General features: G+C 28.5%; 1 protein-coding gene across 6 annotated transcripts; it reads right to left on the bottom strand.

Annotated features, from left to right (window-relative positions):
* Nucleotides 1-316: 316 nt before the first annotated feature.
* Nucleotides 317-19984, bottom strand: LOC130675223 (neprilysin-1-like). Of its 6 annotated transcripts, none has more exons than XM_057480788.1 (14): nt 19579-19984; nt 18336-18604; nt 16894-17134; nt 11762-11800; nt 9297-9542; nt 8994-9202; nt 6721-6900; nt 6363-6574; nt 6086-6302; nt 4725-4904; nt 4480-4642; nt 2381-2697; nt 2032-2300; nt 317-844 (listed from the first exon to the last, which is right to left on the bottom strand). In XM_057480788.1, the coding sequence occupies exons 2-14, from the start codon at nt 18444-18446 to the stop codon at nt 841-843; spliced, it is 2388 nt and encodes a 795-aa protein (XP_057336771.1). In that variant the 5' UTR covers nt 18447-18604; nt 19579-19984; the 3' UTR covers nt 317-840. The 6 variants fall into 6 exon arrangements, with proteins under 6 accessions (XP_057336771.1, XP_057336765.1, XP_057336768.1 ...); XM_057480782.1 differs by having other exon boundaries at nt 4725-4907; nt 19579-19983; XM_057480785.1 differs by having other exon boundaries at nt 4725-4907; nt 19743-19983.
* Between the last annotated feature and the right edge of the window lie 1629 nt (nt 19985-21613).

The following is a 21613-nucleotide window of genomic DNA, read 5'->3' as shown; positions in this document are numbered from 1 at the left end:
GACAGGAGTCTACGGAAAAATTGTTTTTGGTGACTTTGAAAACTAAGCTCTCCATTAAATATAAATTGAAAATTTGAAAGCTGATTTGAAACTGTAATTTTATCGATTCGAATAGAGGAATTTTAAAAATTACAAATAATTCGAAAATTGACGAATTATTTGAAAAGCTACAGATTGTTCGATTCGATTCAAAGACGACTCTCATGTATATAAATGTATATATTTATATATAATAGGTAAAAGGAAGGAATTATAGTATAGTAGATATAAATTAGGAGTTTTGAATTAAAAAAAAAATTTTTTCAATGTTAAATTACATATTTCATATATTTATACATATATCCTCTTTATATTTTTATCAACACGTATACATATACTCTGTATTGGTTTTTTTTTTTCAAAAAATTTTTGATACATTTATATTGTATATATAAATAATTAAATTATATATAAATTGAAATTTTTTTATAGAGAACTTTCGTGTGATAGTAACACGAAAAAAACGTCCTCTTAAGTTTAATATCCATATAATTTTTTTCTTTTATGATTGTGTATTGAAGCACGCGATCTTGGACCATAATTTAATTTCTTATCGCATTATTTTTTTAATATTTAATTTAACGATGATTAAAGCCATTCATTTATATAACTATAACGATGTTAGATATATTAAACAAAACAAAGCCGTATAAGTGTTCATATACGTTTTTTTTTGTTCCTTTTCCAGTAATAGTTCAATTTTTCATAAGCTCTCGTTTTAATCACCAGCTTGAATTTTTGATATGTTGATATTTTTTTTTTTACTTAATATATAGATTTTATTAAATTTATTTAATTATATTACCTGAAAAAATTTTATACTTTTTTAGAATCACTGCAACTAAGGGTCGAACCACCGGTTTTTGACACTACAGTATTTGTGGACATGTCCACACTTTATATTTTATTTTAATAAACGAAGAATATAAAATAGTATATTGTATGACAAGGGATGAAACAAAACGATTTCAGAGCAGGGTGAAATTGGATAACATCACCCGCAGGCTTAAATCCTGTTTCCCCCAGAGTTACACACAATATTTTTCATGATTTTAAATTATTGTTCGCCTGCGGCTCGGGCAGCCCACTTCACCTTAGTCTGAAATCGTCTTTTTTCATCCCTTGTCACACAATATACTATTTAACATATGTTTACTAGGGTGGTCGTTAAAAATTAAATTTTCTCAGACACCCCATAAAAAGCTTCTTTTTAGTGAAAAAATACCTGGGGAATTTGGTTTTTTCTTTTTAAGTAAAAAGAACACGTGCCGCAAGTCGATCAAAGTTCATTTTTCGATGCAATCGCGGCTTTTTTTAAATATCTCATTAAATATACAGATTAGAGGGAAAAATCACAGAAACAATTTTGTAGCAAATTAAATTCTTGACAAAAAAGGTCATGTTCATTTTTTTTATAAAATGTGTATTTATGAAGATATTTAAAAAAAACTTTTTTAGATCTTATGAATTGAGCGTTTTAAGGATTACAAATTTTGAAAATAACATTTTTCTAAGTATATAGAAACTACAACAAGCATTAATGATTGATATGTTATAAGTTACGAAGTTGTCTATATTTAAGAAAAAACATTATTTTTAACATTCGTTATCCTTAAAATGCTCAATTGAGAAGATCAAAAAAAGGTTTTTTAAAATATCTTCATAAATACACATTTTATAAAAAAAATGAATGTAACCTTTTTTGTCAAAAATTCAATTTCCTACAAAATTAGTCCTATGGTTTTTCCCTTTAATCTGCATATTTCATGAGATATTTAAAAAAAACCGCGATTGTATCGAAAAATAAACTTTGATCGACCTGAGGCACGTGTTCTTTTTACTTCAAGAAAAAACCAAATTACCCACGTATTTTTTCACTAACAAGTTTTTATGGTGCGCCTGAGAAAATTTAATTTTTAACAATCACCCTAATGTTTATTATACATGATATTTTTATGAGGGTGAGCCCAAAGTTAAAAGTAAATTAATTACCATACGCTACACTTATGCGTCGGGTTCATGGGTGACCCTGGAGGACAATTATACGCTTTAGCAAAATCTTTACTGTTTGAAAGTGGACCTAGTACTCTAAAAGGACCAGGAGAGTGTACACTGCTACGTATTTTAGTTAAAGCATCTTCTGGTGTCATTGATCCGCACCAAATTTGTGCGTAATTAAGAAAAAATAATTGATCATGCGTCAAATTAATTCCTGGAAGCATGGGCTCTTCCCCATAACTAGCGACCCATTTTCTGTATGCCTAGTATCAAGATATATAACATATTATTCATTTATTTATTTTTTATTTATAATTTATAAAAAAAATGAGTAAATATGTACCCGAAATGACTGTTTTAGTCCGCCATTGTCGGCAATATTTTCCCCCTGTGTCATTCTTCCATTAACATACAAGTTAACATCCTTTAGTTTATAACGTGAGTACTGGTCAATAATACATTGGGCTCTTTCCCTAAAAGCTTTTATAGTTGAATTATTCCACCATTGCATCATATTTCCATCTTTGTCATACTGGCGGCCTTTGTCATCAAACCCATGCGTAATCTCATGGCCAATTACAACTCCAATACCACCGTAATTTAATGATTTTGGAAAATGTTGAGAGTAAAATAGCGGCTGAAGTATACCCGCTGGAAAAACTGTAACAATATTAAATATATACATATTTATCACTTTTTTTTACCATATCTGCATACAAGGTTTGAATTCTTGCCCTGTTTGGAGGGAAGAAAGTCATTCTTATTGTATATGAGATAAAAATTAGCGCATGCGCTATTCTTCTCTCAAACAGAGGTAAAAATTTTGACTCAGGTACAGATCTGGTAAGAAATAGTATACACACCACGGAGGAAGATAGGATGTTCCAATCCGCGTGTTTGCCACCCTCACCTTCGGCTCGGCCGATACACGGGCTGGAATATCCTACTTTTCGCCCTTGGTGTGTAATATACTAATTTCATGATAGCAGCATCGAAACTTAGTTTCAGTGTCTCTACAGACAGTCGAAAGAAGCGAATTTCAGTCCAATGCCGCGAATGGATTTTGGCAAACGCGTAAATTGTGAATACAGTCAGCGGCAGAAACAAACTTTAGTCCCGAGGGAACAAACAAAATGTATCTGCCCGCTGACTGGCTTTCGCAATTTAAACTCTGATACTTCCCTTATTAAACAACTGAATTCGAGCGAATTAAAAATTTTAATTCTGTTATATTCTGTCGAATTCTGCAAAACAGAATTAAACTGAATTGAAAATTTGAATTTGAATTAAACAGAATGAAACCGATTTAAAAATTTCAAATTCGTTTTAATTCAGTTTAATTCGGATTCAGAACCAGAAATTGGAGAATTATTTTCGAATTAATCAGAATTAAACCGAATAGAATTATTTAAATTCGTTTTAATTCGGACGAATTCTGGTTTTCCTGTTGAATTAGACAGAATTAATTTTTAAGTTAGGTACCGAATTAACAGAATTTATCTTAATTAAATAGAATTAAAAATTTAATTCTGTTCAATTCGATCGAATTCAGTTGTTTAATCAGGGTTGTCATTTTTTTTAATAGTAATTTCAGTGCATTAATTTTGTTTACGTAAATGACAGTTCTGACTGTGATTAAGTTTTATAAAAATTAGTGTCAATAATAAATAGTGTCAAAAAATAATAGTATTTATAGTTTCTGCTTAATTATAAATTCCAAATGACAATTTACGCTTACGCTAATAGTTGATCACACCATTGGTCGAAAATGGTGACACGCGTTAATATCCCCGACAAAATATAACAATAGTTCAAAATTTCTATTAAAAATCATGTTAATAAATAAATTTCGGCCAGCACGATAACAAGCTTATGTGTTGGCCTATTTTCGAATAAACACACACAAAATTCGTGAAAAAAGGGCACAGCACGATAATAAGCTAATTAATGTTATCTATTAATGTTTTTAGGCAAAGAGAAAGCAATAAACCTTGCAAGCCATCCCTGAAATTTCCCATCTTGGACCTAAAAGGCAGTGGACCGAATCTAATAATAAAACTATTTTTTTCTTATATTTCGTCACAGAGATATATTATTCCTGGGATATTTTGTCGTGGATATTTTGTCCGGGGATATTAACGCACGTAACCGTCGAAAATTAACTTGTTTCTGACTGGCTGCTGACTGAAACTTTAATTCCAATGCAGGTAATCATGAAAAATATTGTATGTAACTCTGGATAGAACACGATTTCAGACTGCGGGTAATGTCAGCCAACTTCACCCTCGTCTGAAATCGTCTTGTTTGATCCTTTGTCACGCAATATATTGTACGATATCTATTTTTAAATCTACTTTTTAATCTTACGGTTAGAACACTTAAAAATTCTGTATATTAATTTTATTTTATACATTAAAAATAAATAATTTATAAAATTATTACCAATATCATTTTTATTTGGATTATAAAACGCATTAACAACAGCTGGTTCCGTTGACCATTTATCTTTATCAACCGGCTTACGTAATTTTTCCAAATTATGACGAGCATCGTATTTCAAAACGGCCAAAACATTTTCCATAAAACGATCTTCTGTTATATTAAGCTGTAAAATTTTACTAATTATTCAATAGTACAAATATATTTATATAATTTCAATCACTCAAATTAATTTTAAAAATTATTACCATAATATATTCTTTAGAAAGTTGAACAGGATCTTTCAAAAATTCGGGATATCCGATCCTTTCGTTCATCGAATCAGCTTTACTTTTAGCAACGGCACGTGTTTCATCATCCATCCAGTGATTTTCGGCGAGCAATTCATTGAATGCTTCGCGAATAGTGTGAATCATCTCCAGTGCAGTCTCCTAAATGAAATTATTCCTGAATTTTTTCTTCATAACTAACAATTTATTTCTTCAAATGAAAGATTTTAATTTAATTATATCAAATAATATAAGGGGTGGGTATTAAAAGGAGCCCAGGGAACAATAGAGTTATGAAATATAAGGATATATTTCATACTTTAAATATGTTATAATATAATAAATTTTTGCGCAAAAATACATATAATTTAAAATACATTTGTGTGAGATATTTTTGTCACGGGACCCATAAAAAAGAAAAAAAAATAACAATTGTTGAAAAAAGTTTGAAAAAGCGTTGACTTCTAAACTTCGAAACGTGAGACAACGAAGAACTTTTTTCTTAACTGATTTCAAACTTGAAAATTCAAGGGAAATATCAATGATTGAAGATACTATTAAATAATGCTAAAAAAAACTCCGAAATAGTTGAAAGGGTTCCATATCTAGTGAACTTCGGAAATTTGAACTTTGGTAATTTTAACTTTGACGATTTAAACTTGAGCAAATTTGACCTTTGAATAATTTAATATTTCTTTCATCAAAAATAATTTCTTTCATCAAAAATAATTTTTTTTTAATATAATTATTTTTTTACCAATCAACTTTGATATTTATTCATTCATATTCATATTTATTTATAAAAGTTCAAATTTAACAAAGTTCAAATCGTCAAAATTCAACTTTACCAAAGTTCAAATTGTCAAGTTGAAGTTTCAAAGTTCATTAGCTCGGTTACCGTTCAAAGGCAGCTTTTTCTGACCGTATTTTGCACTAGAAAAAAATGACAAAATCTATTACTTTTAATGAAGAGTCTAAAAAGTTTACAAAAGAGTCTCAAAAAGTTAATTTATTTCTAAATTTAAACTATAGTATTAAGTCAATAATTTTTTTCGCATTTTCGGAAGTTCCAAAAACGTTTAAAAAAATTCCGTCGTTGTGTCACGTTTTGAAGTTTAGAATTACGAGGATTATCTATAGTACTTAGAATAAGAAAACAATTTTTTTTTGTAATCAAAATTATTAAAAAATGTTCACTGCTCTGTTAAAAATAAATTAAGAAAAAAAAAATATCTAGTGATTAAAATCCATGAAAAATAATTACTCGCTTGAGTACCCCGTCGTGTCCCGCTCTCCCATACATAATTTAAAAAAATCTTTTTAAAAAATTCAATAGTCACCTTACTCTCGTGATTAAAATTGTCACGAATAAATAATGCACCTACAGCCATCCCAAGTTTTTTATTCGTCCACTCGACACATTGCGACCAGCGATTTCTTTCGCTCAATATTCCTAAAAGTATTTTACGAAACTCAACCCGTTTTTGTTGGTAATCATCAATCATATGCGGCATTAGCGACATTACTAGTCGCCAAATAATGTAATTATGAATTGTCCTAAACAATAATATTAATAAATATTCAAATAAAAAAAAATAAAAATAAATAAAATAAAACCTTTTGTCAGTTTTCTCAATAATTCGACCCATTTGAATAAAATATGGCATCGCATAAACAACAACCGGTTCATCTTCAGTAATTGACGTACTTAAAAATGTCTGTAGATAATCCCGCCACTTTAATTGAGGTACTTCACGTTGTAATTCACGTAATGTTAATTTCCGATAAATTGCAGATGTGTCATGTCTATCTGCTTCTGGCAGTGACGCCTGAAATTTAATTAAAGTTTAATTAATTTCCTTCAATTTACCTTCACATTAATTTATATATATTTAATAATTATAATATCATTTAATTTATAATATAAATTAATATCAACAAAATAAATATTATTTAAATATTAATAACTGCATACATTTGCCAATTGCTTTTCAAAATAAATAACACTTTCAAATTCTTCAGCAGCTATTTTAGGATCTGCGCCAAGCAAAACAGATACATTTGTCATGTAACGATGGTAAGCACGTAATTCAGATTTACTATTGGATTTTAAATAGTAATCTCTGCTGGGCAAAGCCAATTGCATCTGATCCAACTGTAAATTATTTTATTATTTTATTTAATTGCTTAATTACTATCATTATTTATTTATATTAAATATTTAATTCATACATTGAGAGAAAAAATAGGTTTAAATGAGTACGAGGAAGCAAGATTTAAATACGTAGATGCTGGAATCACCGCCGAATTCTGTAGATCAAGGCGAGGAGAAAAAAGAGTTATTAGAGTTATTATGGAAGCCATAGAAAGGAAAAAGAATATCAATCGGAGCCACAAAGAAATTATTTACTGCACCAGATTTTTTATCAGTACTTTGAGAAATTAAAACGAGAACAAGAGTCGATGAATCAACCACTACCACGTGGTTCAACCAATGATCAATATGATGTCACAGATCCTATAATAAAATTTAAATGAAATATATGTGAAGCGAAACTATTTCAAATGTTTTTGGTCGAAAGCAAGACAAAATATTCATACAACGTGACAATAAATTTATAATTATAAATATAATATTAATATAAAAAACGACACGCGCGCGCTCCCGTGCAAAACATGTACGCTAGTGTTTATATATATATATATATATCATGTAGTACTGATTCATGAATTTCATGACATTTTTATTAGAAAATGTATGTATATTATAAAATAAAAATCATAAGTCATTTATTGTTTGCCGGCTAGTCATTTAAAAAAAATAGAACAACTAGTAGACACATCAGAAGAGATGATGGATCGGACTCTCCGTCCGAATCAGTTCCAGAAAAAAATATAAAGTGAGGAAGAAGAAAATGAACCTGCACTGAGAGAAAAAATACGTTTCCGGAACTAGGAAAACATAATGATTTAATATTTATACTAAGTTACTTAACCAATTGACCATAGTCATTAAGACTTTTTATATATATTGTCTTCTGAAAGTTTGTTTTGATTCAGAAACTTTTTTTTTCTTAGCTGAAAGTATTTATTATTTTTGTATAGTGAGAAAAATTATTCAACTGAACATTAATGTCATAGTGTAATCAAATATATACTGAATTACCATCAAAAAAGATACTTGTCGCTCTGTCAAATAACAGAGGACAGAGGAATACCCGGCACACAATTGTTTTCAAGTATAGAATATAAAAACTTTGAAATATATATCTAACCAGGGACAGCACAAGAGGTTGAGTGCCATCTAGTGGCGAGCCCTGAACTACTTCCGTTACTGCCGAGCACCGGTGACTTTCTCCTCCTCCATAAATATCTCCCAACAAATTTTTCTCTCAAGTCTTTTACATTTAAAATCGAAGAAAAAAAAAATTGACAAAATGTTGATACCGCCAATCGTCAGCATTTTTTCCGAAACGAATTTATATTGTATCGTCCAAAAACCATCTTTACATTTTAAGTAGCGAAGACTATTTTTTTATAATTGTTATAACCAGGTAAAAATTGTTCGTAAAGAATAGTTGATGTTGCTATTTTACATTAATTTTGAGCTCTACCGTGTAGTGTACCAGTAACTACGAAAACTATAGTTCACAAAACTAATATTTAATACTTGTGACGTTGTAGTTCAGGCTACTATGCATTTTTCTCTCAGTGTAGAATAGTAATAAGAATAATAAGTTGATTAAAATCCGTGCAAAAAAAATTGGTCAGTCGAATTATGAAATCTGAGGCGATTGCAAATTTTTGTAAAATTTCAGTACACAGCAAAAATGGATTTCTTGGAGCAAAAAATTTTCACTCGCCCAGAGCATAAAAATTCGAAATTTTTGAATTTTCATAATTTATTTGGAACATAAAAAAATCAGATTTAAGTAACAGAAATGGCAGAAAATTTTCAATAGTTTTCGTTGATATGCGTTCAAAAAAAGTTTGAAATTGCCGATTTTTAGAACTTTTCCCGAATAGAAAATTATTTTACACAAACTACGATAGTTTTCATCAGCATGAAAGTTCGAATTTGTTTCAAATTTCTAAATTCGACATGTTGATCTTTTTTTTACACAGGTAATTAAAATATATGAACAATAACAATAATAATATATTTTCTATAAATAAATTTAATTTTTTTAAAGCTCGTTGTGAGGAAAACCTTAAGTCACCCACTACGGTCTTACTTTGCCGTCGCACCTGGAGGATGTTGGCCGAGGAATTTTTATCATCAGGTCCCACCCATTGTTCAACTAAAACGCCTTCATTAAATTCACCACGTAAACTTCCAAGTAAAATTTCAATCGAATCTCGAGGCGGTTTCCAATTATTTCCTTCAACAACTGGCCATCCACCGAGTTTTTTTAACGTTTCTTTCAACGGCGCATCACCAATATGCCGTATTTGAGCTGCAATTATTGTAACAAACAAAAAAAAAAGAAACAAGAATATTTTAAAAATTATTTTCGTTATTTGTGATAATGATCTTGGCATTGTACCCACGGATGTCCATGCAGGACTTGTAGAATGTTTTAGCTTTCAATGTCGCACTGTTATCATGACTATTTGGTGGTTCTTCTAGTACTCGTTTCAATATTACTTTCAATTGATCTGAAAGTACTTCGAAAGTATTTATAGAACTTCTGTCTTCGGGTATTATGTGTAAGCGGTTCCATGTTCCACATGCGTATTGAAAAAAATCAACACATGGTGACGCTGTGGGATCCATTGCCGCAAGTAAACTTGATGCTGCAATTTAATTATTACTATTTTATGTATTTTTTTAAATTTATTTCACAATGTTAATTAATTAAATGAGTTCTGACTTAATTAGAGTGATATTTTTTCATCGTTACTACTCGGGTTAAAATTTTCCTTTCAATCGATTTTGTTAATTTTATTATTTACACGGAAAAAAACTGCTCTTTAGCAGTGGAAAATTTAGTTTTTAGTGGAAAAACGGGGTCCTCGTATAAAAAACTTAAACTATTATAATTTGCACTGTGATAATTGAGACTACTTTTTATTGTAGTAAAGTAATTACAATTATAGATAGAAAATTTTGTAGTTTCTAATGTATTTTTTAGTCGAATTAAACTTTATTATGTATGAAATGGTACTAAAGACTGAAAAAAGTCGGATGTGAAACTAATAATTGTTACATCTCAGAAATAATGTAATTTTTACAGTTTCGAAGTAGAGGGACTTTGCTGATATTAGAAGCTGTAATTTTCCCGCTTTTCTTTTTTTCGTGTACGTGACTTTAGACTGTAAAAAATTGTGAGTGAATTTGGAGTGATTACAAATTTTATTTGAATCCGAATTCACTCCGTCACGTGAAGTTCCGGAGTTTTAAAAAAATTCACTCCGCATACGGAGTTTGATTTTCAGACTTTAGTGAGTCCGATAACTTTGTCAGAAAAGTAAAATAGTACACGGAAAGAAATTTTCTTGAAAAATTACCGATATATTCACGGTAATATTGGGACGAGTGGCACGACCTATTCATTTGTCGGTAAGTAAGTTAATTTTTAACTTTTTTTCAACACAAATTTTACCGTAGTCTACTGTAAATTTTATTCGGTTTTCGGTGAATTTTATGAAGTCTACCACAAAATGAACAAAATTTTTCGTAATTTTTATTTCAAAAATGGTAGTAAATAAAAGCGCCGCATTATGTCCCACGATTACAGTGAATTTAACGGTAATTTTTAAAGAAAATTTCATTCCGTGTACTCAAATTTACTATTGTCAACTTTTACTTGAAATAACTTTTGAAAAATCAACTTTATGAAAAAATAATAACAGACCGTTTTTTAAAGCGTTAAATTTTTGGTACCGTCACTTATTATCCGAAGACAAAATATCTCCGGACTCAATACTCAATAGATAAAATATCCTCGACTAAATATCTTATAATATAAATAGTACGGTATCCTTTTATAAGAAATGTTTAATATATTTGCACATAAAATTTGAGTGTGTGTTGTTAAAAATAGATCAACAGATATGCTTGAAATCGTACTGTGCCCTTTTTTCATAGATTTTGGGTGGGTATTATTTTGAAAATAGGTCAACACATATGCTAGGAATGACACGGTACCCGTTTATCGAAAACCATTAATTATTTTTTCACTTAAAATATATTTTTCTGAATAAGGTTTATCGACAGGATATTTTCTCACGAATTTTTGTCTCTTAAATATTTAGTCTGGGGATATTTTGTCGGGGATATTTTACCCGCGAACTACAAGTCGTGCTACCAAATTTTTAACGAAAATGTCTATTGATTTTTCCGATACACTGATTCCCTAGTGAGTTATAAAATTCCAAACTTTGAAAAAAAATTTTTCCATGTTAATTAAGAGGGAAATCGAATACTGCAATGAGGCGGTTTTTAATATTACTATTAAAAGTTCCAACTTTAACAGAATTTGTTCCTCATCATCTCGAACGATATTTTCCATATAATTTTTGAAAAAAAAAATTTTCGATTTTTTTGACGCAGTCTTATATATATCTATACAACAGGTCATTTTAATTAAAAAATAAAATAATAATTTTTATGAAACCTTTTTCACAATTTAAATATATTTATGAAGTAAACATTTCTAATAAATATTTCAAGAAAAATTTTAATTTTTTAATCTGAGTGTTTTGTACACTTCTTTTATACAAAACAAAATACTCTGCAATAAAACATTCTAAATAAAAGAGAAAAATTTTATTTCTGTATAGTCAAGCTATAAATGTATATATTGTATACACACTAGGGAACATATAAAGTTAAATTTTAATTTCACAACTTGTAGTATATTTTACCATAAAAATACATTTCACGTGAGACTTTGCCTAAAGTACTTTATCATTGTAGCTTGCATAAATTTTATTTTCTCATGACTAAATCATATTTATTTATTTATTTAACATTCATTAAATTATATATACTCAGAGCTCAGAGCACTTACCCGTCCTGACGCACTCTTCAGTCAAACAAACGTTGGGACCTGGAATGAAAATAAAAAAACAAGTACACAAAATATTTCAGTCAAAGATAAAATTCAATTTGACTTTATAATTTTCATTTTATTTTTAAATTTTTCACCATTGAAACTTGAACACTTCAAGTTTCAAAAGAAGTCACTGTACTTTGATCTACTGATTAAATTTTCTTTATTTATTCTTTACTTTTTTTATCTCTACTATTCTCTTGTCTTTTTAAGTTGAATAATAAATCGTTATTTACATTTTTATTTTTATTCCAACGTTTGCTTGGATTATACAAGACTTTTAAAGAATAAAGAGTTTTGAGAGCCAGCGAATAACAACAATAATAATAATAATAATCTATTCGAGATTGATAATCGATATTGAACTGTGTGTACAACAAGTGGCTATCGCATATAAAAGTTCTTATTCTTTTTTTTTATTCAGATATTTTTTTATGAAAATAAAAAAAAAAAAACATAAGTTATTACAGTGAGAGAAGAAAAACTTTTAAGAAATATCGTATTTTTTTCTTACAATAAATTATACTGTTAGAAATTATCAATCTAATAAAGGAGGGTATGGGGCAAAACGGAGTACTAAAGGAAGTAAGTTTTCGAGAACTCAAATAAGATAAATATTTTTTTTTTAATGATATTTGAATTAAATAGAAAAGAATTCAGCTGCCGTCAAAAAAAAAAATATCATTTTTTGCGGGCGAAATGGGGACTCCCTAAAAAAGGTGAAAACAAAATTTCTGGATATTAAATAAATTTGATAAAATTAAATTTTCTTGTGAGTAATTTACATAAAGAAAAATTACATTTCACATAACTATTGGATGCAATGGAAGAAAAAAAAATTTTAAATAGTTTTTATCATAAAACAAAAGTCATTAACATTTTTCGACTGACATTTTCGATTTTTGAAAAAGTTTAACTACCGACTTTAAATTGGTAATTTTTTATTTGTTAATCACTTTTTATTATTCACTTCAAAGTAAAAGATTTAAGTTACTTTTAATTGCAAAGAAGATATTCTTAAAAAATCAATTATATTTTGCTTAAAGTAATAGATTCAAAAATTATTAAAAGTTAATTAAATTTTAAAAATTGTAAATATTTTAAAGTTGATTATTGAAATACATCTGAAGTAATTCGACACCGGAAGTTCTTTTATTGTAAATTAATAATGAAAAAAATCAAATTGATTTCTTACTATTTTTTTACAAAAACAAAATTTTTGAAAACGGTCAAAAAAAAATTCAAAATTATATTTACAAAAGTAATTTTAGAATGTTCAAAAAACATTAAAAAAAAAATATTTTTCTTGTAAAATTTCGGGGGTACTTCATTTTGCCCCCCGTCCCCTATATTTTTAGTGCAAAAATTATGACCCTGAAGTTAACAGACAATTAACAATTTTTGGATTTTTTTTTCAAGATCGATTGCAAAAAAAAAAAAAACTAAAAATATGCACATGTAGAAAATTTTAAAAACTAAAGGTGCAATTTTTAAAAATATTTTATTTTTTAAATTTATCATTTTTAATAAAATCCAAAAATGATTAGACGTCGGCTAATTTCAATATCATCAAAAATTTGAAAATTTCATTCAAAATCATTTTCTTAAATGAAGAAATCTTTCAGCTTGAAATATGCTAATCGTTTTTTTTTTAATAGAGTAAATAAAATTCAATTTTCTTCTGTCAAGAAAATTCTTCTTCAACTTAAATATAAAGTTAATAATATTATAATTTTTATTGGCTCGCTAATTAAAAAAATATTGTTTTTACAAGAGTTATTTTTTTCTTTCAGTGTACATATAAAATATCATCTTCGTTAATGTCATTTTGAGATAAATTTCTATTTATTTTTTCGAGCTTTAAATTTAAATGTCTAATTTTTTTTTTTTTTTTTTCATTTCTTCTATTACATTTCTGGAATAAAATTTGCAAGGTAACAAAGTTGACCTGGTTAGTGTTGAAAGCCAAATGAGCTGAGTTGATAGCCTCGACTCGAATAAATCTTGTTTCGTCGAACCGGCACGGGACCAGTATGATAGTAATGATAAAGTAGACAAGTCAAAAGCAAATGAAGTCTTAATAAAGTTGCGTGCTTTGGAGATTAAATACTACCACTATCTTGGAATTTTATTATCGCTTAACCCTTTTATATACTTTTAATTATATATAAAATATGAACTTGGGTAAATTATTCAAATTTAAAGTTAATCAAGATTTCTAGTTAAGTTTCAGTAGTAAATTAGTATTTGATTAGCAATCTTAAGAAATTTTATACTACGCCGTAGAAGTCGTAACTCTTTAATACTTTTTTTTTAAATAAAAAAATAATAAAACTATTTTAAAAAATTTTTTTTGTAGATTTATCGTTAATAAATATTTTGAATTATGATAATTTTTCAACAGTACGGTCTCATTTATCTTCAACACTAAAATAGTAAATTACATATCAAGGGAGGAAAGTAGGGCATTTCAACCCCCATATATAATTGACTACCCAAGCCGAAGGCGAGATTGAGACGTCTTACCTCCGTGATGTTTATACGATTTTTCACCAGACCTTCACCTGAAAGTTTGAATTTTTGCGTCTGTTTGTAGAAAGATCATTTGTATTCCCATAAAAGAAAAAAACGACTTTCTTCCCTCTAAACAGGGCAGGAATTTAAACTTTCGGCGCAGGTATGGTGAAAAATATTTGGGAAAACCTTATAAGAATCACAGTTTTAAATATCAATATTATTGAGTATAATTCTTAGCAATAAATTTTACAGTTTAAGATGTTTTTGTAATTAAGCTTTTGGTAATTTCATAAAATTCTTACTCTCTAAAAGTGAATCAATGAAAATAAGTAGAATTCACTAGCAAATAGTAAAGATCTAGCAGATCCGCATTACGGTATACCGTACGCAAAAAGTATATATCCGGGATATATACGGGTAAAATTGAATATATGCGACATATATTCAGATATGCCCGAATATATCCCGGATATATATTTTTTGCGTACGGGTAAATTAGCCTAACTTACAGTATTCAGAATAATTACCGTGAAATACGGCAATTTCCGCAAAGTACGGCAATGTAGTTACAAATGCGGTATTTTTGCGGTAAAATTACCGCACTTCGCGGTAAAATTTGCAGTAATACTGCGGTATTTTACGGTAAAAGTGTGATATTGTACCTACAATGCCGTAATGTACGGTACTCAGAAAAATTGCCCCAAAATACGGTATTCCCATACAAAGTCGAGCTTCGAAATTTTTCTATAGATCGGCCGGTGCCTGGTTTGCAATGATTGGCCAATAAATGGCTAACTATACTGGCCTGTGCATGGTGAATCATTGGCAGCCGTCTTTTTGCTTAAAAAAACGACGCACAATGAACCGCCGTTCGTTGGCCAACGGTTTGATCGAGTGCTCTTAATACCAAGCTTTGGCCGATGATTGATTGCCACGATTGGTCAATGCTTGCGACTGCCATGCTTGGCATACCGTTATCATCCGATATTTAGCCGATGCTTGAAAATTGGCAGCCATTCACGACCCAGTAATGGGCCGATTCTTTTTTTTTGTATGAGTTTACGGTAAAATGCGCCACATAATGCAAATTTCGGTAATTTACGGCATTTTGCGGTAAATTTTCCGTAGTTCGGATCTGCTAGGGAATTACTAATTTATAGTGCAAATCATATGATTTTGTAGAATACGTGGTAAAAATTCTCACTTCAAAATAAAGAATATTCACTATTTTCACTAACTCGAATTTTGAGACCAATTGAAACTGTAGATTTTTCTAGTTTTTTTTTATACGTCGCGTTACCTTCCGACATTGCAATTTTTGAATTTTTAACCCGTCAGCACTCCCGTCAGCTTTTCGGTATACTTTACGCCCGTGATGAGAGTTTTGCTCACGCTTAACGCCTAGGCATCAAACAAATTTTTTCAAATTTTAAGCAAGAAAATATTTTTCATAAATTAATCACTCTATGTATTATAAGAATAATAAATAATAAATAAATGATAATTGTAATTTATTGACGATTAATAAACGTAATTTAAACTTTAATGAATTCAACCGAATAACTTCGCAGACTGCCGAAGGTAGACGAGCAGTCACGAGAGTAACCGAACGTAGAATTTTTTTACTTACGCCTTTACGCCCGTGATGAGGAAAATGCTCACATTTTTTGAGGTGCATAAAAAAAATTTTTTTTATAATTTCTATGACAACCGAACAAATTTTGTTCAAGCGGAATCTGAAAATAGATAAAACTATTCAAAGATAGAAAAAATTTCAACTATTCGTTCCATTTGAAAAAAAAAAGTTATTCATGTTTAAAATCGAGCGTGAGCAAAATGCTCATAACGGGAGTGCTGACGGGTTAAGTGACCGAAACTGATACTTGAAATGTTTATAAGAATCTATAGTCCTACAGTATTTACAATTTTATAGTAAAAAATATAAAAATTCAATTATTCAACAAGTGGTTTCTTTTTTTTTACACCAGTATAGCATTGAAGAGAGTCATATTTTTACATAATTATGGTAATAAACAAATAAAATTAGTATTCATATCAATTTTTTATTTTTTTCGATTTATTTTCAAAAAAAATTTTAATCAAACTTCAATTTTTTTTTCAAGTTTTCATAGCCGATAGTTAATTTACGCGCACTTCTACATAATTACTAAAACTTTCAAAAGTAACAATAAAAGTTTCCAATTACTAATAGAGTTAAAAAAAAGTAACAAACTTAATTACTTTCTAAATTGATTAAAAAAATTTCCCAAATTAAATAAAATAAAATTATCTTGCCCAATCTTGTAATTTTTATCTCGTTCGACAAGAAACTTTTGAAATGAGAGTAAACTTTTATCTTTCAGGCTTTTGCGCATTTCATTACTTATTTGTTTCACCAAAAACTTCTAAGTAATTTCATATTCTAACTGACATCAAGTATTTTTTTTTTTTTTTTTTGAGACAAAAAAGAATTTTTTTCAAATAAAAAAATTATTTTCAATGGTTTTTTACCTTAATTGAAATTAAATAAGTAAACAAGTTTAAATAAAATAGATAAAGTAATAAAAACTTACGTGTTTCTTTAGCACACTCGCGACTACGATGTAAAGCCAATAGTATTAGAGTAAATAAACTCCCTACTAAAAGAGTAATAGCAAGAACAGCGAGTAATTGTTGACGATTAGTAGGTCCTCCACGACGCCGAGTAATTGAAGTAGCTCTTGTAATTCCAGGCATCCTCGATGAATTAGCCGGCCTGTGAATGACCGTTGTTGTAGTGGTTGTTCCAGCATTACCTCTTGTACTACAAGTCACCTGAAGATATGCAATTCAAATATTCCATTCAATATTCATCTTGTTCATACAAGATAAGTACACTGTAAAAAATCAGGGGTGAATTTGGAGTGAATATAAATTTTATTTCAATCCGAAGTCACTCTGTCACCCGGAGTTCTGGAGTTGAAAAAAAATCACTTCCCATCCGGAGTTTTTTGTATTAAAATTAAACTCCTCTGGAACGAATTCGGTTCCATACCTAATGAACTTCGGAAATTTGAACTTTGGCAATTTGAACTTTAGTAAATTTGAAGTTTTAATAAATTAGTATTTCTTTCATCAAAAATATATTTTTTTTAATATAATTATTTTTTTACCAATAAACTTTGATTTATTTATAAGTTCTTCATCATCATCATCATCATTAATATTTATAAAAATATTAATACGTTCTTTCATTCATAAAAGTTCAAATTGCCAAAGTTCAATTTTCGAAGTTCATTAGGTCGATCACCGCGAATTTCATTCCAAAGGGATTCAAAAAATTCAAAATCATTCACATTGAATTCACTCCAAATTTCATCTGCCTTCACTCCGGAAATTTTTTATAGTGTATTATAATAAACGACAATCAATCACTCTATCAAAAAAATTAATGTGGAATTGTATGGGAATCCATAGCAACCCATGTAGGAAAGTACGGGTTTACATAAAAATCCATGGGAATCAACATAGAAAAGTATGGACTTATATACAGAAAAATATCATTTCTTGGCGTAAGAAAAATTTTGAATTACGAAATGAAAACAAAAATTTTCTTAGGACTACAAGAAGTTTCTGCCGCAAGAAATTTTTTCTCGCCCTATAAGTAAATTTTCGTTTTCAATCCATAATACAAAAATTTTTTTGCGGCGAGAAATCCTTTCTTTCTGTGTAGAAATTTATGTAAGAAAGTATAGGTACCGGGAATCCCTACATAAGCACATTTAGAAACTTGGATATTTGGATTCCCATGTAGGGATTCCGCACAGAAATCTTAACTAAATTCCTACATGGATTTTCGCATTGTGTAGATTCCCGTGGATATCATTGAAAAAATTTATATAGGAATCTATGCTGGATTTCTGTAGAAAACTATATGGGAATTCATCCGAAAACCCCATGCGGGAATCTAAGCTGGATTCCTAGATGAGTTTTTTTGATAGGGCAATCATTCGTCAATAATGTGTTTGATGTTTACCTGAAGTGGCACACCAGTATGTGGAATTTCACGAGCTGCTGAAGGCAAAAATTCACTCTCTTCGGTTATTACACTAGACCTTAAGTACCCATTATTACTTTCTGACTTCATTTTTATATTTTATTACAGTCTTAATTATTTTATCAATGTCCAAGTAAATTATTTATTTTTATCTAAAAATATTTCAGTAAATAATAAAACAATATGGTTTCAGACGAAGGTAAAGTTGATTGCCCGAACCAAAGGCGAAGGCTGCCATCACATGAAATCTGAAATCGTATTTTATCCTGTGACGCCTACTATATTTTTCGTAATTACTTTACACTAAAATTTCGAATTTCAATGTCTGTCCACAGAAACAAAAAATACCTGGTTACGTAACAAAATATCCTCAGACAAAATACCCGCGGACAAAATGTCCTCACGACAAATTACCCGCGAATCGAGAAATTTCGAAAAAAAAAAATACAATTTCTTAATAATGAAATTTTTCTTAAGGATATTTTGTCCGCGGATATATTTTGTCGTACAATTATTTTGTCCGAGATATTTTGTTTGCGAATATGTAGTAAAAATATATTCTGCCATCCAAAAGAAAGTCAAAATTTTGTTAGTTTAAGAAAAAAAATTCTTGAACGAAGAAAATTTTTCTTGAACGAACAAAATTTTGGCTTTCATTCTAGACTGCAAAAAATATCTTTTCATATTCAGTGTAGGTAATTGAGACAAGACAATTTGAGACCATTAGCGCATGTAATCTGTCATTTCGATTATTAAAATTAGACTTCTAACAAATAAATGTGATTCTGTCGTGTCTGAAATTAAGTCAGAGACTATGACAGTGAGCAAAAATTAGGCATTTTTCCACACCTAAAAATGACTAGTATATTACACATCGAGGTTGGAAAGTAGTACATTCTAACCCGTGTGTGTAAATGCCTACTCAAGCCGATAGGTGAAGACACATAACACGTGGATTCAAATTTCTTTTCCTCCCTTGATATATAATATAAATATACTACTGTAATTTACTCATGTGACGAAAAATTCAATATTTGAATATTGGAATTTTTAATTTTATAAATAATTTGAAACACGTAATTGTTATAAATCTATTAATGATAAATATAATTATTTTTTGTATTTAAAAATGTTGAATAAATAAAAATAATTAATTTTTTTTTCAAATTAAAAGTAAAAAGAAATCGTATCAATAAATTATGCAGTTAACTTAAAATTTCACCTTCCGTGAATTTGAATAAAACTTTAACTGTTGATTGTGCCACGAGAGTTTACGCGGCAAAAATTTTTAAATACATAATTATCAATAAAAATTTAATTTATATAAAGTATAGATAATATTTAAAAAATTTTTTCTTTTTAATTATTATATATATATTTTTTTACAGTAAAATTTATCAACAGTTTATATTTTTCACTAAACTTTATCTCATACATTTCCACAAAATTTTCGTTACCATTGACAAGACTATATTTAAATTTATTCCACAACAAATTATTTGATTTTAAAAAAAAGTTTGTAAAAATTAATGTTACATATATTTATCAATATTTATAAGTTATATATATAAATAATTATTTATACGGCGTAAGATCTAAAGAAATAGCGATAGCGGCGGTCGGTGCCAGACTAAAAGGGAGAGAAATGACAAAACGGTTTGAGCGCTTGGGCAAGAAATTATACAGGAGGTGGTGGAGGCGGGAAATAGCTTTCGTCTGCACGCGCGCAACTTTTTTTTTATATATATTTTATAAATATTTTGTAAACAATAAACTACTCATTAAAATTACACTCTCTATTGTTTTCATTACTTCTTATTTTTTTTTAATTCTTATAATTAATAATTTTCTTAATTAATCTTCAATGTTTTTATTTAAAATCTTAATTATTTTTTTTAAGTATTAATTACTGGTACTATTGTCTCATATATTTATGTCAATCAAATAACATTTACATAATACATACATATATTTATATAATACAATAATATAATATATGGTAATATTAATATAAATATATCGATTATAATTTACATAAAATAATAGATGCGTAATGGACAATACGACGACCTACAATCACTATTATTGCGCGTCCTCCAGCAGCTCAGTACATATAAAAATCTACCTGGATAGCTCTTCTGTCTTTGATATATAAGTATATATATATATATATATGTATATAAGTATGTGCATATATATAAGAAATCTGTGTATGTGGGAAAACAACCCCCGGTATCTGCTCCTTCAGGTCGATACCACGCATGCGCTTTTGATAAATCAAGCTGAATAGACACGTTTCCCTAGAAAAATATATACTAATACTATTTTTATTTATTTTATCTTAACTTTAACGAGCCAACTATTTTTGTTGATAAATTTACTTTTTATTTTTCTATTTATTTCATTACTTTTTATATACTTTTATATATTTTTTCTTTAAATAAAATAATGATAATTTATAATAATGATAAGGGGTAAGAATTAAATGCGTGTTTGAATTATTATCTTTTAAATACTTTAAGAAATAAACGAAAAATAAAAATATGTCAGGGATTTTATAGCCTGATATAGTTTATTTATAAATATTTTATATATTTGTTTAGTTTGATATTTATTTGAATTATTAGTTCATTTGAGTGCAAAGGGATTAGTTTGATGAGTCTTTGGGTATTTAATTATAATTAAGGTAATAATATAAGTACGTATTAATATGCAATATAATTTTGATGGGTATCGATCCCATAGAATTCGATTATACCCATGATGGAAATTTCGGCTGGATGCTTTTACCCTACTATATTTATGGCTTATACACATATATATATATATATATACTTTTTATTTTTATCATGCACTGAGCTAGCTCTCTCGATCGATGATTATACTTAGAGTGGTCTTAATTTATTGCTTTGACTAATTAGTGTTCATTATCTTCCCCTATACAAATAAATAATTATTAATTACTATTTTTTCTTTTGATTAATATCCGAGATAAAATAAATAAAATTGAACGAAATCTTATGAGGTCAAATTTCTTTTAAATTAAAAAAAATCTATAGGGAAGAGGGGCAAAACGGGGTACTCCAAAAATTTTAGAAGATCTTTTTGAAAAATTCTAAAACCAATTTTGTAAATATAATTGAGCATTATTTTGAATCTTTTTTCACCGTTTTCAAAAATTTTATTTTTTTAAAAAAATAGTCAGAAATGTATTTGCTTTTTTTTCTTATCAATTTACAATAAAAAAACTTCCGGTG

Source organism: Microplitis mediator, chromosome 9 (assembly GCF_029852145.1).
Source record: "Microplitis mediator isolate UGA2020A chromosome 9, iyMicMedi2.1, whole genome shotgun sequence".
In the NCBI taxonomy this organism is placed as follows: Eukaryota; Metazoa; Arthropoda; class Insecta; order Hymenoptera; family Braconidae; genus Microplitis; species Microplitis mediator.
This window is presented reverse-complemented; position numbering and strand designations above follow the sequence as displayed.

What these genes read in the sequence shown, in the direction of transcription:
- LOC130675223 (XM_057480782.1), bottom strand. Translation starts at nt 18,446, where the DNA reads ATGAAGTCAGAAAGTAATAATGGGTACTTAAGGTCTAGTGTAATAACC. An exon ending in CGAGTGTGCTAAAGAAACAC is followed by an intron (nt 11,801 to 16,893) that starts GTAAGTTTTTAT and finishes TTTTCATTCCAG; the next exon opens with GTCCCAACGTTTGTTTGACT. An exon ending in TGAAGAGTGCGTCAGGACGG is followed by an intron (nt 9,543 to 11,761) that starts GTAAGTGCTCTG and finishes ATTAAATTGCAG; the next exon opens with CATCAAGTTTACTTGCGGCA.